Source organism: Stegodyphus dumicola, chromosome 4 (assembly GCF_044657685.1).
Source record: "Stegodyphus dumicola isolate Sdum_Otavi_A_Nest chromosome 4, ASM4465768v1".
In the NCBI taxonomy this organism is placed as follows: Eukaryota; Metazoa; Arthropoda; class Arachnida; order Araneae; family Eresidae; genus Stegodyphus; species Stegodyphus dumicola.
In genome coordinates, this window is record NC_140771.1 from 51,586,246 (window position 1) to 51,605,428 (window position 19,183).

Sequence of the window (19,183 nt, forward strand, 5' to 3'; positions counted from 1 at the left end):
ATCTTGTGCAGGTTTTTTTAGAATCACGCTTAAGTTTACTAGCACATTTCAATACATTATTAGCATTCTCATCACTATTAGTAGACATTTTACTTAAAACACAACTTTCTTTAATATCAGAATTTACAACAATAGAACTATTACATGCCCTAAAATTTTCGCACTTACCTAATAAGTTCTTCCAAGTCGGAAATGGCTTCCATTTCCTTAATTTGAGATTCAGCGAAGAGTCTTTAAGACATAGCATCCAAATCACGATTTTCCTTAATAGCTAATTCACAAATATTATGAAGTTTTTCACCAAAATGCATAGTGTTTTTTTAGAAATCCAGTTGCATTAATAAAATTCATAGCATCGAATTCCTTTTTAGCAAGCAAGTCCTTACGTATTTCATCCATGTCCGAAGGTTCCATTTCTAAATCATTACAATGATCATCAATATCCGAAACTAAATCATACACATCTTGTGCTTCCATAATTTGTATCACAGAACACAATAACACATTACCAACGATAGCAAATCCAGGCATTCAGCACAAAACACCTTAAGGGTAGAATATCGAATACATCTTTGGGAGCACTAAATTATCCTAAACAACTTTCTGTAATTCTACCTTTGTCTTCATTTAATCTGTCTGTTACTGATTAACTGATTAAGAGATTTAAAATTAATAAACACAGTTTTGAAGTCTATTTCTTTCACCTTTTTAATCTGATTAATTGAAATAAAAATGCATTTAAAGCATCTAACTGGAAATATTAAATATATTTTATGAAATTGCACTAGCTGGATTCATAAAAATCATTGTACGTTCTTTCTTTTTTATAATTATTATTTAAGGCATCTAGCCCCATAAGTGGCTAGTCAGAACTAAAATAAGCTTGAGCCTATGAGGTCACATTTTTTTTTTTTTTTTATTCTACAGAACAAGTTTTTTATTTAAACAGACTTTTCAGTCTAATTACCCAAATATACCTTCTAGTTTAATTACGAGTTTATGAAATGACAGGATTTTATGTTACTTAAATCCATTATTATGATCTTCTTTCCATAGTCCTCACCAAAATGGAAAGTAGTTGTGTATTTAAGCTGAGAGTTAAAGCTTCTAGCAGACTTGCTTTGCAGTTACATGTCATTGCCAGCTCTGCCAAAGTTATTCTGCTTTAGTATCTTGCTAGTTTATGTTTAGATACATAATGTTAATTATCTTGAACCAGTTTAAAGTAGTCTACATTGTATGTGTAGTCTCAGACTACATTACATATACTGAAATTACTTCATTTTATATTATGTGAAATATTTGCAAGTAGCAGAGGTTTGTCTGTAGAGAAAATAGTGCATTTGACTAAATAAAAAGGATATTTTAACCTTCTTATGACTTGGTCATTTGCTTCACCATAATACAAAAGTGATAGCTCACTCTGCATGCTGGGGTGGGGCCTGCAGGATATTGACACAAGCTTCTAAATATGACAGAACACTAAAAAAGGCTAAATATTTTATATCTTATTAAATCAGAGAAGAGTATATGTTAGATTTATGTATTGCACAATATTTTAGCAGTGATACAAACCTATAACCATACCAGTATTTTTCTGAAATAGCATGCTAGAATTTTTCCTAAACTGGTTCTATATCTAAAGTTATGGCAATACCAATGTTCAGAACCACCACAAATAAGAAAGTAAATTTTCCCATGTTATTGCCAAAGCTCCAAATGAAATGCATGCCCCCAAAATTGGGAGAATGGAGAAATATTATTGACATCAAAAATGCACTATCATTCTACAATGCAGTTTTCCCTCTTTTCAAATGGATGAGGACTCAGTTTCAGCTTGTTTGAGAGACCTAATTAAATTGATAGCAAATTCTCACACTTTTGGGAATATATATTTGAATCTATAGACAGAAGGATTTAAAATTTGGCTTACACATTTATTTCCAATTTGGGCTGAATTTGGGTAATCAAATCTTACCTTTCAGTTTATGCATGGATCAACTTCTATTTGGGAGTGTACGGTACTTAAATTTCTAATTAAAAAAATTTTAATGCAGTAGTATAATATTTACAGAATTACACTGTAGAATTTTGAGACGTAATTACTAATAAACAAAGCACCAATTTAAACTTACAGACAATATCCAAATTTTATTCAAGATTAGATTCACAGTAAAACTTCAGCACAGAAGTTTAATTCATTCCTGAAGGCTGTTTGTCAACCAAAATGTTCGTAAACCACAACTATTTTCTCTGTAGGAAGTAATATAAAATGGGTTAATGCATTTCTGTACCGCAGATTATTACTTACTTAACTAATAAACGGTGCACAACGTCATAATAAGAAAAAAAAAAAAATAATGGAAATCGTTAAATAGAAAATAACAAAGCTAAATATAATAGGTGAAAATTTAATTTAATTTTACTGCACTTACATGAAGAAGAGCAGATGGCGTAAGTATATAATGATGAGAAAGATATAGTTATTTGGATGTGAATGTCAGGTAAATATCTGTATGGAACAGCTTCTTTTATCTTTTCTTTGCATCTAAGTGCCACCTGAATCTGCCCAAGTTTTACATGGTCTCTGTTTTCTTCAAAATTTGAACAATGAAATTTGTTATTATCTAAGCTTCAAAATATTTCAGAAGTTTTTTTTTTTTTCCCTTTAAATCCTACGCCTGTCTTCAGCACTTCTGCCATCAGTCGACGTGTAGCTCAATAAAATGATGACAGTGTAAAAAAGCGAGAGTAAAAATTAGCCTCAACAGAGTTGTCAGTAATAAACTTTAAAATAATAGGACAGTTCTTGAGGTGGTTACCATCCATATCACTCTAATGACACAGAGGGCTACACGCGAAATCCTTAATTCCAATTTGATGCAAATGTTGCTGCAAATAACCATGGCCAGTTGTCAAATGCAAGCAAGTCCAACAGCCAACGGTAAGGAACTTGGAATTTTACTTCTTTTGCTGAGCAGTATATTCCACTTCTGCATCAATATACAAGAACATTCTATTATTTTTTTATTTTATAATACATAATTTATCAATTTTATAATTTATCAATATCAATAAAAAATAGGCTATTTTTTAATTTATCAATTGCATATATTATAGCTGCTATATCTCCATAAAAATTGTCATAGTATTTCCCAGTAGAGCAACTAATACTAAAATTACTTGAATAGGCTCTAGCACCGTTATTTTTAATCACATTTTTTACTGAACCATCTCTGTAAACATGGAAACATTTTTCTGAAGGGTATCTGTAATGTATAAGTAACCAGAGCAGCATTTTACGCATTCAGAGTGGAAAAATGTTTGTTTCACATTCCAAACAAGATCCAAGTGAAATGTTTCTAAAGTGAGACATGATATCATTACTAAAGATGCTACTGCTTTATCAAGATGATATCATTACATGAAAACTTTGCATCTTATCTCATCTTGCACAGATTTCAGAGATCAGAGAACTAAAATATTTTTTTTCTTCCTTTTCTTCTGAAGACATGTCCTTCACAGTGGTCTTTTGCTGCTGTTTCTGAAGCTATTATAGCTGTTTCTTGTCGAGTTCATTTATATGCTCCTCTAGTAACTTCTCCACATCTTCAATGTTAACTTCCAAGCCCATAACTATGCTTAGAATTACAATATCATTGATAATAAAAAATTCATAAGCCCCCCAAATTTCTGCCTGCTATGCAATCTGTCTATAATTTTCTCCAGGCCGAGTTCATGATCATGCAAGTCTTTTGCTTCTAGACTTTGATGAGGAAAGTTAAGCAATGAAAAATATTAAAATGATGTTTTCGAAAGTCTCTGAGAGTTAATTATGTGACATTGTGAACATTCGGCCGTAAAAAAGATTTGTTTGCATTAAAATGCACATAATCTGACAAATGCTCAAAAGGCTTGTGTCAATTGATACAAGGAAATGTTGGAAAAATACGTTCAAGGTTATCGAAGGCTGTGTATAACATCTACACAGGTGGCGAGCCATGAATCTATGTATATCAGCCCAAACAGAACAGTCAACTGTTTGGGTCTTCCAAGACGTGCCAAATCGAAAAAAAGTTGTTCATGGAAGAAGCACATCGAAGCAAATGGTTGCCTGTTTTTTTCAGTATTACCAGTCATTTGGCAATAGTGGTGTTACACCAATGCAGGGCGGTCAATTCCAAATGGTAAAAGACCATTTCTTTGCCAGAAGTCATTGGAGAAGTTGGAAACAAGCAAAAGAGGTGAATCATTCTTTACCGTGACAATGCGAGCTTTCACACATTGGCTCAAATGAAAGAATTTTTGACGGGCCAAAATATCGAACTGGTAAGTCATCCACTGTACAGCCTTCATTTGGCAACCAATGACTTTGTTTTATTCCTGCACATCAAAAATAAATTATCTGGCTAGTGATTTGCGACACTGGATGAAATGTTTTATGTATTCAAACCACATTTTGGAGTTTCCTCAATTGGAGTGGAAAAAGGTGCTTTGAAAATTAGTTCAAACATATGCAAAAGTGTATTGATCTTCATGGAGAATATTTTGAAAAACAATAAAACTATTTTCAATCATAAACATTAGTTTTTTCATTATTAGGCCAGAAATATAAATAGCAACCCTCGTATGCCACAAATAAAGCTCATTAAGTCAAAACTGCAAAATTAAATCACACTTATATTTTACAAATCATATATTTAGAGAAAACAGATACCCATATAAATATGTATGTGATGATTCAGAAACTGATGTCACAACTGGAGCAGGGAACATGACTCGTGAAGCGATGTGGAGAGACTTAATGCATAAAAGACGTTACGAACTGCAGCGGCTACTTTCATATATTTTATTTTATTCTTGAGAAGCACATTCTTAATATGAATTGTACATCATAATGGCAAAATCTGCACAGCTGCTTCACATGAGCATACTTTTCTCTATTCTACATCTTATGACAATATGATGGATGAAAGAGAGAGGTACACAGCAACATGTTTACAGAATAACAAGCAAGAACAGGAATGCAACAGGTTCAAGATGATGGTTTGGTTTGGTATATGTGATTGCTGGAAAGCCTCCAAGGCTTAAGGGAAGAGATGCCTTAGGCTTAAGGGAAGAGATGCCTAGAGAGATGTCTGTGGAAGAGTTTAAGGAAACTGGCTCATATGTATGCTACACATTTGGGGAAAACCACGAAAATGCCCATGCAACCAGCTTGTTCACGGGATTCGAACCTCAGACCAAACTACTAGTGTTCAGAGATTTTACCACTTGGCCGCTGATGGGTGACATATTCAAGATGAAAGTTGGGTTCAAAGTTATTTGAGTTTCATTTTACAACTTCCCTATTAGCTAATTCCCTATTAGCTATTAGCTAACAAAAGGTTTTGGTATCGGCTGTTAAAAGTTTTAATTCCCAAATTTAAAGTCATATGAAATCATTATTGGCTAAAGCCTTTATGTAACAGCCTGCATGATTAGCATTATGTAAGAATCACATGACATGGAATAATATGGAAATGATGCAGTTTGGAAAGATTTATTAAAAGCAGTTACTATTTTTAGGTCAGAAAGAAGAAATAGCCAAATTAAAATGGAGAGTTAAGAGATTATTGCAAATTAAAGTTAGAACTTTAATTTGCAATTTGATTTAGAATTAGAACTTTGCTTTAATTTGAACTTTTGGGCTACATATTTTTTATCTTTCATATATTTCAAAAGTCTTTTCAATTATCTTATATTTAAGGCAGCATGTCTCGGTTTTAAGAATTTTAGTGTTGTTTTCAGAAAATTACAAAATGAAGACTGACATAAGACTTATCATGTTTAGGCAGCCAAAATGGTGCTCAATGGTGACAATCAGTCTAATTTTGCAGTTGTTTATAGTACTTTCCCATGCACCATAATAGTCCGAAACCATGATATCTTACCAAACTTTTGCCAATCATTCTGGTTAAAATCTAAACTGACAGACTGCTCTTTATTTCGTTAGATAATCAACAGATACAAGTTACAGATACAACACATTAAAAAATAATATGTAATAATAATTAATAATATTATGAGCTCAAACTTGTGACAATTATTTTGGCGGAAGCTTGAGAACTTTTAACCACATTCTTTTCCAATTGCATTGCCATTATTCATCTATTTTCAAAATAAAGACCTACATCACTTTCATTGCTAGGATCCTGCAATTTTGAAAAAACTTCATTGCAAGCTGTTTCACAGAAAGCAGGTTCTAAATTTTAATCATTTTTTTACAGTGTGAGGAAAAATATGAAAAAAATAGCATTTAACTTATATTTCTAGTATTTACATAATTTTCCACTGACCACTTTTGACAAACAAAAAACTGTTGACACACAGTACAATATAGCACCAATAATATATAAGTATCATCTTACAACACATTCATAAGATCTTCAATTTATTCTAATGTGAAGATTTTATGAGTGTGTTGTATAACCCTGATTAATCTCCAATAAGCCAGTCTAGTTTTTGCAGCGAAGGATATAATTAATTGTTATAATATCATTAATAACTAAACAAATACCATTGTACACTCAGCAAATAAAAACAGAGAACACTCTTCTGAACTAATTTTTTTATTACACATATATTTTAAACTCTTTTTAACGTAATTTTTAAAGTTCTTATTGTTATGTATGAGCTCATTAAAAAAGGCATTAAATAAAAATACACAAAAAATAATAATACGCATTGTAACTCAAATCTTCAGAATATTAAAAGTGTATACTGCTAATTCCATCCCGTTTTAGGGAAGGAGAACAATAAGCAATATATTTTTTTCCCTTGTTACTTAGAGTTACAGATACTGCTATAAAAACTGTGGTGGTGGTGGGGGAAATTGCCCCTTCGAAAACCTATGCTGTGTGTTAACAAACATGATATGGGATTTCATTTGAAAACAGAGGAACTATAATGATACTACATGCATCAAAGCCTACCTGCCACCTACCCACTGACCAAGAAAAGCTGGGGAGGTGTGTAGGCTACTTTGTTGCAGTTTTAGATAGAGATATTTAGGAATTTTTAGGCTGCTGAATGACTGAACTAAAAAATGACACATATTGCTTCAAATTTCCATCAAAATGACTTTGCATAATTGGCAAGATTTCCACCTGATTTCATGGTCAATGCAATGATATTTAAGTACTTATTGCTCTTTTTTACAAAAACTAAGTTAACTTACCCAGAATTAATCAGGATTGAATAATACTAAAGCGATGCGCTTATGAGTGTGTTATGACTCCATTAATAGCAAAACAATCAGACTGTTTGGCAACAGTTATTATTACAAAGAGTAATTTTCATTAGAAAAAGGAAATTTATGCTTTGTTTTCTAAGAATTATTAGATAATAACTTAATATTAGAAAGTCTGACTCAAACTTTCTCAGCAAAAGTTCTTTTGACATAGCATAAAAGTAGATGCTATTAATAGTAATATTAATTATAATAATTAAAATGTAACTTTTCGTGATTTATATATACTAACTTCAACTATGCTTTCTTCACTACTTGACACTTTTGAAGCATTCTTAGACAAAAACATTTTACACAATTTTGTTTTTGGTGTTGAGCATTTTGGAGAATCCATTTTATTTCCATTGGTGACTGCAGACAATCCATGAGAAACATCCGAACATGCAATTTTTGCCTTGGAGGTTTCAAGATCTTCTGATGCATGATTTTTATTTAAATTTTGTTCAATTTCAAGGATATTTTTCAATTTGTTTAGCTGTACAAGTACATCTTTTAACTGTTTATCTTCTAATGAATCTCTGCTGTTCACAGGAACTCTACAGACAGGGCATTTTGAGTCAGAAATGCCTTCAAAACAATTTCTGCAACAAATGTTTAAAATTTGATTATAAAAGAGATTTCAAAGATAAAAATTTATTTTAATAAGAACTTTTCAAGCACATTTCAAGGAAAAAAAAAATAATAATAAGCACCTGCTTTATTACATATATACACAACTGTATAATTAGAAGGAAAATGAGACTTGTAATTTAAAATGTGAGAAGTTCAGTATTAATTAACACAGAATGAGCATTATTCATCCATGGAAAACAATTTCAATTTTTTTTTTAAATTTTAAATAACAGTTCAGTTTACAATGAGAGATGAAAAAAACTGTACATAACTAAACTATATTACAAGATTTAATGATGAAATTTTAGTTAAAATGATAAATGATTTAACTTCAGTTAAAAATGCAGAAAATCAATAATAGTAAACTGTATTTATTATATCTATACAAAGTACTTTACAGCATAAAAAAAGAAACAAGAAAAATATTTATGCTCTTTAATGAAAAATAAAATTTCTATCTTTGATTTTTCTTTTGTCTCTTTTCATTAATGTTTGAATTCAGTTCCATACTTGCCAACCTATGTCACTCAAACTTCAGGAGAATTTTCTTAGCAACAAAAAGATTTTTTTTTAAATGATTAAAAATACAATCAGTTTTTGTGCAAATGCTATAAACAACAGCATATTTTGCTTTCAACAAGAAAGAAACTTCACAACTTTGTACATAACAATTTATGTATAGGCTGCTTATGCTAATAAAAGTTTTTCTATTGTGTCATTACTAATACTAGATCTAAATTTAATTCTTGTTTTAGTGACAACACTCAAAATCATATTGCACTCTGCATTACTATGGGGAACTGTCAGGATGGCTACCATTATTCTTGACAGTTCATTATACTTAATTTCATCAGCACTTTTCAGTTTTCTAGTTTACTGGGTGTCAGTCCTAGCTGATTATCCCAAGTTTTCTAATTGTAAGTGTCTATTTATCAGCTGCAACATCATCTTTCATAACCAAATGAAGAAAAACTGAAAATTTATTTAAAAAATACCTTATAGCAAAAAAAAAAAAAAAAAAAAAAAAAAAAAAAAAAAAAAAAGATGCATTTGCTATAGCAGAAATATCTGAAAATTTAGCATATAAAATTACTTCATTTTTCATTGGAAATTTATATAATATGTAATCACAAACTCAGCAAGAAAAGCTTTTAACATAGAAATAAAACTTATTTTTGTCTTTCTCTGAAAGTTCTTCCACTATTTTTTTAGTTGTACCCCTATTACCAAATCTCAGTCGTTCTTTTGATTTCCTATTTTACCATAAATCACATGATATATAGAAGTAAAAGACAAAACAAAGTTTGGTTTTACAAACTTTTGATAAAATATTTTTAAACATGTCATGAATAACTGATTGCAAAACATGAATTGACAGAATTCTGCTTTGTAGAACTGTGATAAGAACATCGAATGATTTCAAAATGCTTTGTTAAGACCCAAAGACAAAAACAGAAATATTCATTCTTCAAAAGATAAAGTTACATTAATTAGAAAATGTTTTCCTTTTTGAGCATTTTTTTAATTTTGAGAGTTTGTATCAGCTTTACACTTATATTTTGTAGTATTATTTTGAGAACTCTGAACTCATGGGTGCAGAAATTATTTTTTTTACACAATTATTTTTAACAGTAGAAATAGTAACTGCATCTCCATTTATTTTAGGTATTTTATAACTTTCAATTGAGCCTTTATCTTAGCTCTAGAAGCATTTACTTCTTCTTTAAAAAATCGAGAAATGGGTTTGATTGGTCCATGATTCTAGATAAACATTTCTTTAAAGATAGCCAGAATGTACATACACGTTTTAAAATTTTGCTTATTTCAGTATTATGCAGATGTTGGAATTTTTCAATTTTCCCTTCTTTTTATAATCTTTTCAAGATAATAATAAATATCAAGAATGTGTTCAGCCACTTATTGGTAAAGAAGCTGTCCCTTTGTCAGCTGCTAAATTCAAAAGGTGACAGGTGCAATTCATAAGTTGGAAATCTGAATCTTCCTTTTTAAAAATGCCTACAACATCAGTTTTCAAGTCTACCACTACTGGTGCATTGTCGGAACCAAGTGCTAAGCAATTATCCAGAGGAACTGCATTTTCTTTTAAAGTTTTAATAACCAGCTGTACTTAATGCTTTCGAATTTCCTTCTAATGTGGGGACAGAAAGTAAACTACACTCAATTTCTGAAGACTCTAGATTAAAAAATGAAACAATAATTGGATACTGTTCTGCTGTTGCAACGGATACTATTGCATCGGTATTATTGCTTTCCTCCATAGAGAGGCAGTATGGAACTGTTTTAATGCAATAATAACTGAAGATTTATGTTTCATACCCATTACAACTGCAGCCGTTTTTGTTCTTGCACTTGAGTATTTTTTAGCGATTTCACTATTGGGAAACATTTTTCTAAATAAAGCTACATGATTCGATGCACTCATTGGCTGGGTGTACTCCAATAAAAAGGCAGAGAACAGGCATTCTGCATTGACCTATTAACTGTCATGATCCCCATTTGAGGATTTATTTTAGTAGCGGAAATTTCGTACCTTTAATTAGGTTGGCAACAGTGGTTACTTTTTTACATTGTTATTCAAACCTTTTTCAAGCTTCTGCATGAGTTGTTGAGTAGTAGTTATTAAATGAGTGAGCTGGAGAGTATTATTTGTGAGAAGAAGTATAATTTTGGTAAGTTTCAAGATTTCAACATTTTCAAAAAGGTTTATGTCATTACTGCCATTTTATCTAATGGTTTTAGAATATATTTACTAACTATTTATTGTCAATGTGAATTTTATTTTCTGGTGAGGGCTAATTGAATGTCGATCCACATTTGGTGCTCCTGGCAAATTCCATCTATATTCCAATTCCCAGTTGCTATGAAAAAAAAAAAAAAAAGGGGGGGGGCAGTTAATGGATTAATAACCTTCTGGTTCTCTGTTTGCACAGAAAAAATTAATTCCCCCCCACCCCCAAATACAATTCACAGTGTTCTTTGTGAATGCACATGTTTAAGTGCATTTACTCTTCCACCATGCAAAAAAAAAAAAAAAAAAAAAAAAAAAAAAATACTGCAATGACAACACATTGCAATAATACATTTCATTGATTAAACAATAGAAGGAAAGTTCGACATAACTCATGTTGCCCTTTTGTTTTTGTGGATGCACATGTCTGAAAGCACTGCTCCTTCCACCTAGCGAAATCAAAAAATCACAATGACAAATGGTACACAGAGTGTTTATTATATTTCCTTGAGAAAATAATAGAAGGAAAAATCATCTGTGTATGATTTTTGAAATATACATTAGTATTTTACCTTTTTTGCATACATAACTAAGACAAAAGATCGTAATTTCTCAAACTGTTTTTCGAAAGCATGTGACACTCACACCATTCAGTGATGAGATGAACGAAATAACCCCGATCTTGCTTTGGGCTCATAGACTTATATTCCAGATGACAGGCTGTGGTGCTCGACGCTCACTGGAGAAGTGGATCACAATGTTTTCGAACACATGTGCTCTCATTCACAAAGCTAAAGTGTGTCATAATTGATGAAACAACTTTGGTTATCTATGTAATCTAAAGAAAATGCAAGTACTTTCAGATTCCCAGAATCACTTTTCTGGGTGCAAATAACAAAGTATAAGACAAGATACATAAAAATAGTGAGAAATTTTAAGAATAAAAGAAATTCAGGAGAAATATGTTGAAAATCGGGTTGGCGGGAATATGGTTGGAAGTCTCCTGCTTAAATCGGGAGCGTTTGCAACTCTGCAGTTCTCTTAACTGAATTTGTTTTTCCACAAATGGTTTTTAACATTTTTTTAGATTTATTTAAAAGATTAAAGTCTTTTGTAACTTAGCTTTTTCAGTGAGTTCATTTGCTTTATTTTCAAGCATTTTAATTTCTCTTTCTAAGAGAGATTTCTTTAAGAGAAATCAATCCATCTGTTGATTTTGCTTTTTCTTTTTTTAATCTTGAATAGTTTCTTTTTTTTTCCTGCTCTTCCAAATATAACTGATACTGTGAATGAGCTGATGAAGCTGACCCTCTCAACTATTTTGAAAATGATACATGGTGGATTGTACCAGCATGTTTCACATAATCACAAACTATGCACCGAGCAGAGTATGAATTTTCCCCAAAATTTTCTTTTTCCATATTTTTATTGATACAGAACAGATATTTTATTGATATTCAAAAGAGGTTTGTCCACGGTAAAAAAGAAAAATAATTTTAAATGTTTCCAACAAACTGAAGTATTTTTTATTAATAAATGCATGTAAAAAGGTATCTAATCTCATTTTTTTTTACATCATAGGTTTTTGAATTTTGTAAGGTATGGCTACAGTATGAGTTTTTTTGGGAAAAGTGCTTCAACACACTTTTCATTTTCCCATACGCTATTGTGCTGTTTTGCACCATGTACTTTAGATTGATACAAATAGCATTTCAAATTATTGAATAATTAACTGGACATTTCTCTATCACATTTCAAGTAGTTGTAAAATAAAAGTTTGTGAGTCATGTTTAAGAGAAAGGTAATCTTTATCTACGATTTCATTTTTAGTATGTAGTTCTTGCAAGAGCTTATAGTCCTAAATGCTAAACTAATTTTGCTTATTTTAGTAACAATACCTTTCTCAGAAAAATCAAAGTTACACAAATATTTCAGAGATGAACTGATTTGGCACATATTCTTCTTTCATAATTTTTAAATGCTGCAAAAGTTGCTTTGCTAATCACTAAAGATCCTAAACTTCTCAACAATCATGAAACATATACAGGGTGGTCATAAAAAAACTTTCCTGACATATGGACCCCTAGCAGACTATTTGCTTGACCAATCTAAATGAAATTTCAGATAGTGTTATTTGAAAGTATGCATTGGAGATTGTGATGATTTAAAAGAATACAACTTTCACAGTGTAAGGAAAAGTTATTACGAGCTCCATGAAATATGACGTCACTCTTGAAAATGGAAATTAATTATAAAGACTTTTAATGATTAGCTTTTTGTGTGTGGCAAGGTTATCTGTATTCCATGAATTTGTTTTGAGTTGTAGCTTTTGTTTTGGTTTCAGATGTAAATATTAATAAAATTGAATTTAAATGAAAGATCTGAAATTTTTTTCTTAGAGTCTGTCATATGCCTCAGTACCAGACATGCAGGAAATATTTGTAATTAGAATCTACTACATTATTTCTCTTTTTTTTTGGGGGGGGGGAACACCTGGCATCCATGACATGATTGAATAACTGTAAGTAAACACTGTTCTGAATTTAATTATATTGAATTATATTGTATTTTTGCTATGGATGCTTTAAAAGCTAAACACTGTCAGTATAGAAGATTGTTTAGCAGAGCTTTAAACGATTTTGAAAAAGATGAAAGCAATTTAATGAAGAGTCAAAAAATTACAAAGTTATTTGAAGGAAAAGTGAAACCAATGCTAGAAGTTGAACAAGAGGTTAGGTTAGAGAAGAGCTTTTTAAATTTGAGGAAAGTGAGGATATAATTGATAAAACATTTGATGAATCAGATGCTTATATAGATAAATGGAGAATAATAGAAACTGAGTTAGCTAATCTATTGAATGAGAAGGTCAGCAGTTTTAATGCTGCTGATATGACTGTTTTGCAGAATACAATTCTATGTTACCCAAAACTTAAATTGCTGACTTTTGGCGCTAATGTAAAGAACTGGTTAGGGTTTTGGGGGCAATTTAAAAAGATAGATGGCGATTATAATTTGGATAATGATGACAAGGTTGCATATTTATAACAATCTATGGAAAGAGATCACCTGCTGAAGAGTTAATTAAAAGTTTTCCCTCTGAGGGTGATAGTTACAACAACTTCAGTTATGTTTTGGTAGAGAAGACTTTCTTGTAGAAGTTTATGTGAGGGATCTTCTCTCTTTAGTTCTGCAAAAGAATTCAAATCACAAATTTTGTTTGAGAAAATTGTATGATAATTTATAATCGAAACTTTGCGCATTAAAGGTTTTTGGTGTTGCCAGAGATAATATGAAGCTATGTTACACCCACTTGTAGAATCATTATTATCTCCTGATACTCTTTGCGCATGGCAAAGATTTAGATCAGTTAATTGTGACCATAGAGAGATAGAAGCAAAAGGAGAAAATGAAGAGAAAAGGAATCAACACATCACCTAGATTTACTTTATGTTTTCACTCAATGAAATTGAGGGTGAAGAACGTGTATCCATAGCTAGCAAATGTTTTGTCAAAGATCAGTCTTCCAGAGAGTGGAACACCAAATGTTCTGGTTTTAAAAATCATAGCCAAACTCCACCAGTACCAACGGCCTCCACCTTAATAATGGTGAAAAAAGAAAATCAAAATTTGTGCATTTTTTGTTTTGGAGTTCATGAATCCAGTGACTGTTGCAAAGCCAGAAAGATGTCAGTAGAAGAAAGATTAGGGGTAGTACAAAACAGTAGCAGCTGTTTCTTGTGTTTGGATAGGGGACATGGAATAGCTAAATGTAGGAAAAAAGTTTCGTGTGTAGTTTGTGGGAAAAAGCACCACACACCCTTGTGCAAAAACGTCAATTCAGAGTCTAAACCCAAAAATAGCACCAGCAGCAATATCGAAGATGATAAACAGATACCAAAACATGACGACTGACTCAGAATCACATAGATCCTATGCTTTGAAGAATGCCGCTATTGAATTGCAATTTCCGAGCACATGCAAAGAAAACTACAGCATTCGTTATTTGGAGGGACAACCACTGAAATTATAGATTACGATGTTTTTATCGAAAACAGATGGTAATTATCTATGCAGTTTTAAGGCTCTTGGACAAGAGGTAATTTGTGGTACTATACCACAAATCACCTCTTGAGGACTTAATTAGAGTCTTCTTGGATTGGATTGGATTATTCAGTTATGGCAAAGCACACGAGGGCTATCTGCCTAAAGGGAGGAATGCCTTTCGTGGAGGACTTTCTAAGGGAAACTGGCTCGTATACACGTTACACATGAGGAAAACCACGAAAACGCCCATGCAGCTAGCCTGTTCGTGGGATTCGAACCTCGGACCGAACTACCAGTGTTCAGCGTCTTTACCGCTTGGCCGCTGGTGGGCAATTAGAGTCTTCTATATTAATATTTGTAATTAGAGTCTATTATATTATTTCCTTCTTTTGAAACACACAGTTACGGTTACAGTAAAAACATTTCAAAAGGCAACATTAACTTCTTTCCTGTGCAAACCGATCAGCACATTGAAAACCCATAAAGTATTTTATTATTACCACAGTAAAATTCCTAAGTGTTTTAGTCTATAGCTAAAGTTGAGGAACCTTAAGAACTGATAAGCGAATAATCGCTTGAGTTCGTGAGACAGAGAAGAAAATGTGAGAAGGGTTAAATTACCCTTTATTATTCAAAATAAAGTTTAACAGATGACTCTGTTCTTGGACTTACAATAAAGCCTTTACTCGGGCTTGAACTCAGAAAACTAAGAACTAAACTAATCTTAACTAAAAAGATATAGCTGAAGCTATTAAGAATTCTAACAGAGTTTGCCTCTTAATGCTAAATAATGGTGAAGCTATCAAGCGCTTAAAGTACAGCCGAGCATAATAATAGCTTAAGAGAGAGAGTAGCCTAAAAAGGCGAATGCGTGGTAGTCAGAATCACTGGCTCAGTACTTCTCCTCATTTGCATTTAAACACGATTCTGAAAATAGGTTCTGGCCAGAAGCTGTAAATTGAAATTCAGGAAGATAGGAAAGTAAATTTTCACTGAAAAAATAACTATTAGGAAAATTAACATAAATCTTACACCACAAATGGTAGGACATGGTGTTTTGATAAACAAACTTAGGGAAAATAATATTTATCTGAATGATCAAAGTGATGGACTGATAGAGATATTAAATGGAGCCGATATTTGCAGAAAATTGATGCCTGGGGGCTTTATACTACTTTCCTCAGGTCTTGCGGCTATTGTGACCAAATTAGGATGGACAGTTATAGGTAAAAACTCAATGTCTGAAATTTCAAATAATTCTACTTATCTTGTCACTTCAATGCTCAATAAAGATACATTGGTATTTGATTGATGAGCTCTTGACACACTAGGAATTTTAGAACATTTAGAAAATAAAAATAAATTAGAACTTCAAGAAGAAGCAAGGAAACATTTCTTATCTACAGTTAGAATAAATTAAGAAGGTCATTTTCAAGTATGCTTATCGTGACTTAGAGATCATCCGCACTTGCCAGAGAATTTTAATTTGGCTATTAAAAGATTAGATTCAGCTGTTAAATGATTGAAAACTGATAATCTTTATGCAGAATATGGGGAAGTTTTTTGTGAGTGAGAACGAGAAAGAATAATAGAATCTGTACTGAAAAATGAAATTGAGTTACCTTGTCATTACTTGTGTCTCATCATCACGTAGTCAAAGAAAAATGTACAACAAAGATTAGACCAGTATTTGACACTTCAGCAAAACAGAAAGGAACAACTAGTCTAAATAACCGCCTTAAATTGGGTTGAATCTTATTGAACTCATTCCTTCCGTTCTTCATCAATTCCGGATGAAATGAATAAGAGATGTATCTGACACATGAAAAGCTTTTTTGCAAACCAGCCTTAATCATAAAGACAAAGATTTTTTGAGATTCTTATGGTATCAAGCCAATGGCCAACTTAAATATTAGAGAGACTGTAGACTTGTGTTTGACGTCTCCAGTAGTTATTTATTTACTCGGTTCAGTTATTCAATATCATTTAGATTCCATTTTGAAAGATGCTCTCTAAGGAAAATTAAAATATTCAGCAGAAATGGTTGAAAAGTTGAAGAACAGTTTTTATGTCAATACCTGTATAAGCAGCGTCAAAAATGATCAAGAGTTACAATACTTCATACAGATTGCTACAGACATTTTAGCTGAAAGGAAATTCAAATTATGTGGATGGGAATACACTGATACACCATTGAATTCCTCAAACATTACTGTGTTAGGAATGCAATGGGAACGTAATAGCGATATACTAAGCTTGAATATTATTAATGAATTACATGAAAAGGTAACTAAAAGGATAATTTTAGCAAATGCTCATAAAGTATTTGATCCTCTGGGAATATTATCTCCTATTACCTTGCTTCAGAGTCAGTAGAAATCTACATTGCCTTGGAATCAAGAAGTTGATTCTGCAACCAAGTCAGAATTTTATAAGTGGATGAATGATTTGAATTACTTAAAAGGTTTGAAAGTACCTAGGCACTGCGAATTTGAAATAATAACACTTCATTTCTTTTGTGATGCTAGTAAATTGGTATATTCAACTGCAGCTTTCATTCATGATGAAAATGGAGACTTCGTGAAAGTTAATTTGCTGCAAGCTAAAACAAAAGTTGCTCCCAATGGGGAGAAAGAGATTTCTATTGCCTGATTAGAACTCCTGGGCACTACTATTTGTGCTCATTTAGCTTCACCCATTTCCAAAGAATTTAAAGTACAAAACATTTGTTTTTGGACTGATTCTTCAACCGTACCTGCCTGGATACAAAGAGATGTAGCATGGAATGTGTTTGTTCACAACAGAGTTATGGAAATAAGACAACTTACTCCAAGGAATGCCTGGGGGCACATCCCACGAACAATAAACTCTGCTGATTTGCCCAGTGGAGGAGGTTCTGCCCGATATTTAGCCACGCCTCATTGGTGGGAAGGACCAGAATGGTTATATTCTCCGCAAGAAAACTGGCCAAGCAACGACTTCATTGTTAACGAAGAAGAAGTAGCCAAGGAGAAGAAAAAGAAAATTATATCATCTTTGATTAACACAAATACCGTTGGTCTAATAACTACTCTTCGGTTCTTAACTTATCACCAGACTATTAGAATGATGGTTTGGATTCATTCACAACTGCAAGTATGGGAAGAAACGGAAAGGTGAACTTACCGTTCCTGAGTTTAATGTAGCTGAGAAAATGCTTATTCATTTGATACAAACTGAATCCTTTGCTGGAGTTGAAGATAAGCGTTTAGTGTCACTAAATCTATTTCTAGATCAAGGAATCATTAGAACAAAAATAGCAGTATGTCAAAGAGATTATAAGTCAGAGTTCCTGCCATTCAGAGTATAAGTCAGAGATCCTGCCATTCTACCCAGTGACTACCCTCTTATAAAAAGCACAGTAATGGAAGAACATCAAATTAAAGAACACGTTGGAGTTTCTCACATCTTAAATTCTCTACGAGCAAGATTCTGGTTACTATCCAGATGAAGAATTGTTTCATCCATCTTGAGATCTTGCATTATTTGTAAAAGATATTCCAGCAAAAGGGTTAATCCTCCAGCCCCACCATTGCCCACTGATTGAGTTAAAAATGCCTCTATGTTCCAGATTACTGGCATTGATTTTGCAGGACTTTTGATATTTAGGGCTAAAAGAAAGGCAATCCGCAGTAAAAGCACCTCAACAGAGCATACCCATTTCAAGTGACGGAATATCTTGTATTACAAGATATGGAGAGACTATCAAGAAAACCCAGAGATTTGACTTATGATTATGATTGTAATATTCAATTCCTTATTTCTCATTGCAAGGTGGGAGGATGTAAGGAAAAATTATTACAAGCTCTATAGAATATGATGTCACTCTTGAAAACGAAAATTAATTCTAAAGACTTTTAATGATTAGTTTTTTTTTGTGTGGCAATATTATTTGTATTCCAGGAATTTGTTTTGAGTTGTAGCTTTCGTTTTAGTTACATATGTAAACATTAATGAAATTGAATTTAAATGAAAGATTTGGAATCTTCTTTTTAGAGTTTGACATATGCCTCAGTTCCAGGCATGCAGGAAATATTTGTAATTAGAGTCTACTTTATTATTTCCTTCTTTTGAAACACACAGTTACAGTTACAGTTACAGTAAAAACATTTCGAAAGGCAACATTCATTTCTTTCCTGTGCAAACTTAACAGCACATTGAAAAACCCATAAGTTGCACTGGAACAATACAAGTATGTTATTATTAATCTCCTTTTCTACAATAAGGGCACTTCATACCTCTCACCTATATATTTCAAATCATTTGCAAACTGCGGAATAATTTATTTATTGCACTTAGTACTTTCAGATGCAAAATTAATAAATAAACACTGGATCTCTCATAACTGATGAATCCCTTTCTCTGCTTTCTGATGAATCCCCTTCATAGTTTCCCTTTCTCTGCAGAATCAGTTTGTATAAATATATATTTGTTAGATTTTTCTCAGA

At 32.1% G+C, this 19,183-nt stretch overlaps 1 protein-coding gene across 6 annotated transcripts in view; it reads right to left on the minus strand.

The window, feature by feature from the left end:
* LOC118204989 (BRCA1-associated RING domain protein 1-like) overlaps positions 1–19,183 on the minus strand; it is a 79,535-nt gene that overhangs the window by 49,486 nt on the left and 10,866 nt on the right. For 5 of the 6 annotated variants that reach the window (XM_085814847.1, XM_085814844.1, XM_085814845.1 and 2 more), the window contains one exon: positions 7,524–7,872. In XM_085814847.1, the coding sequence (XP_085670973.1) occupies positions 7,524–7,872 (349 nt within the window). Of the gene's footprint in view, positions 1–7,523; positions 7,873–11,297; positions 11,444–19,183 lie in introns of those variants that run through there. The other variant, XM_085814848.1, reaches the window with a different exon arrangement.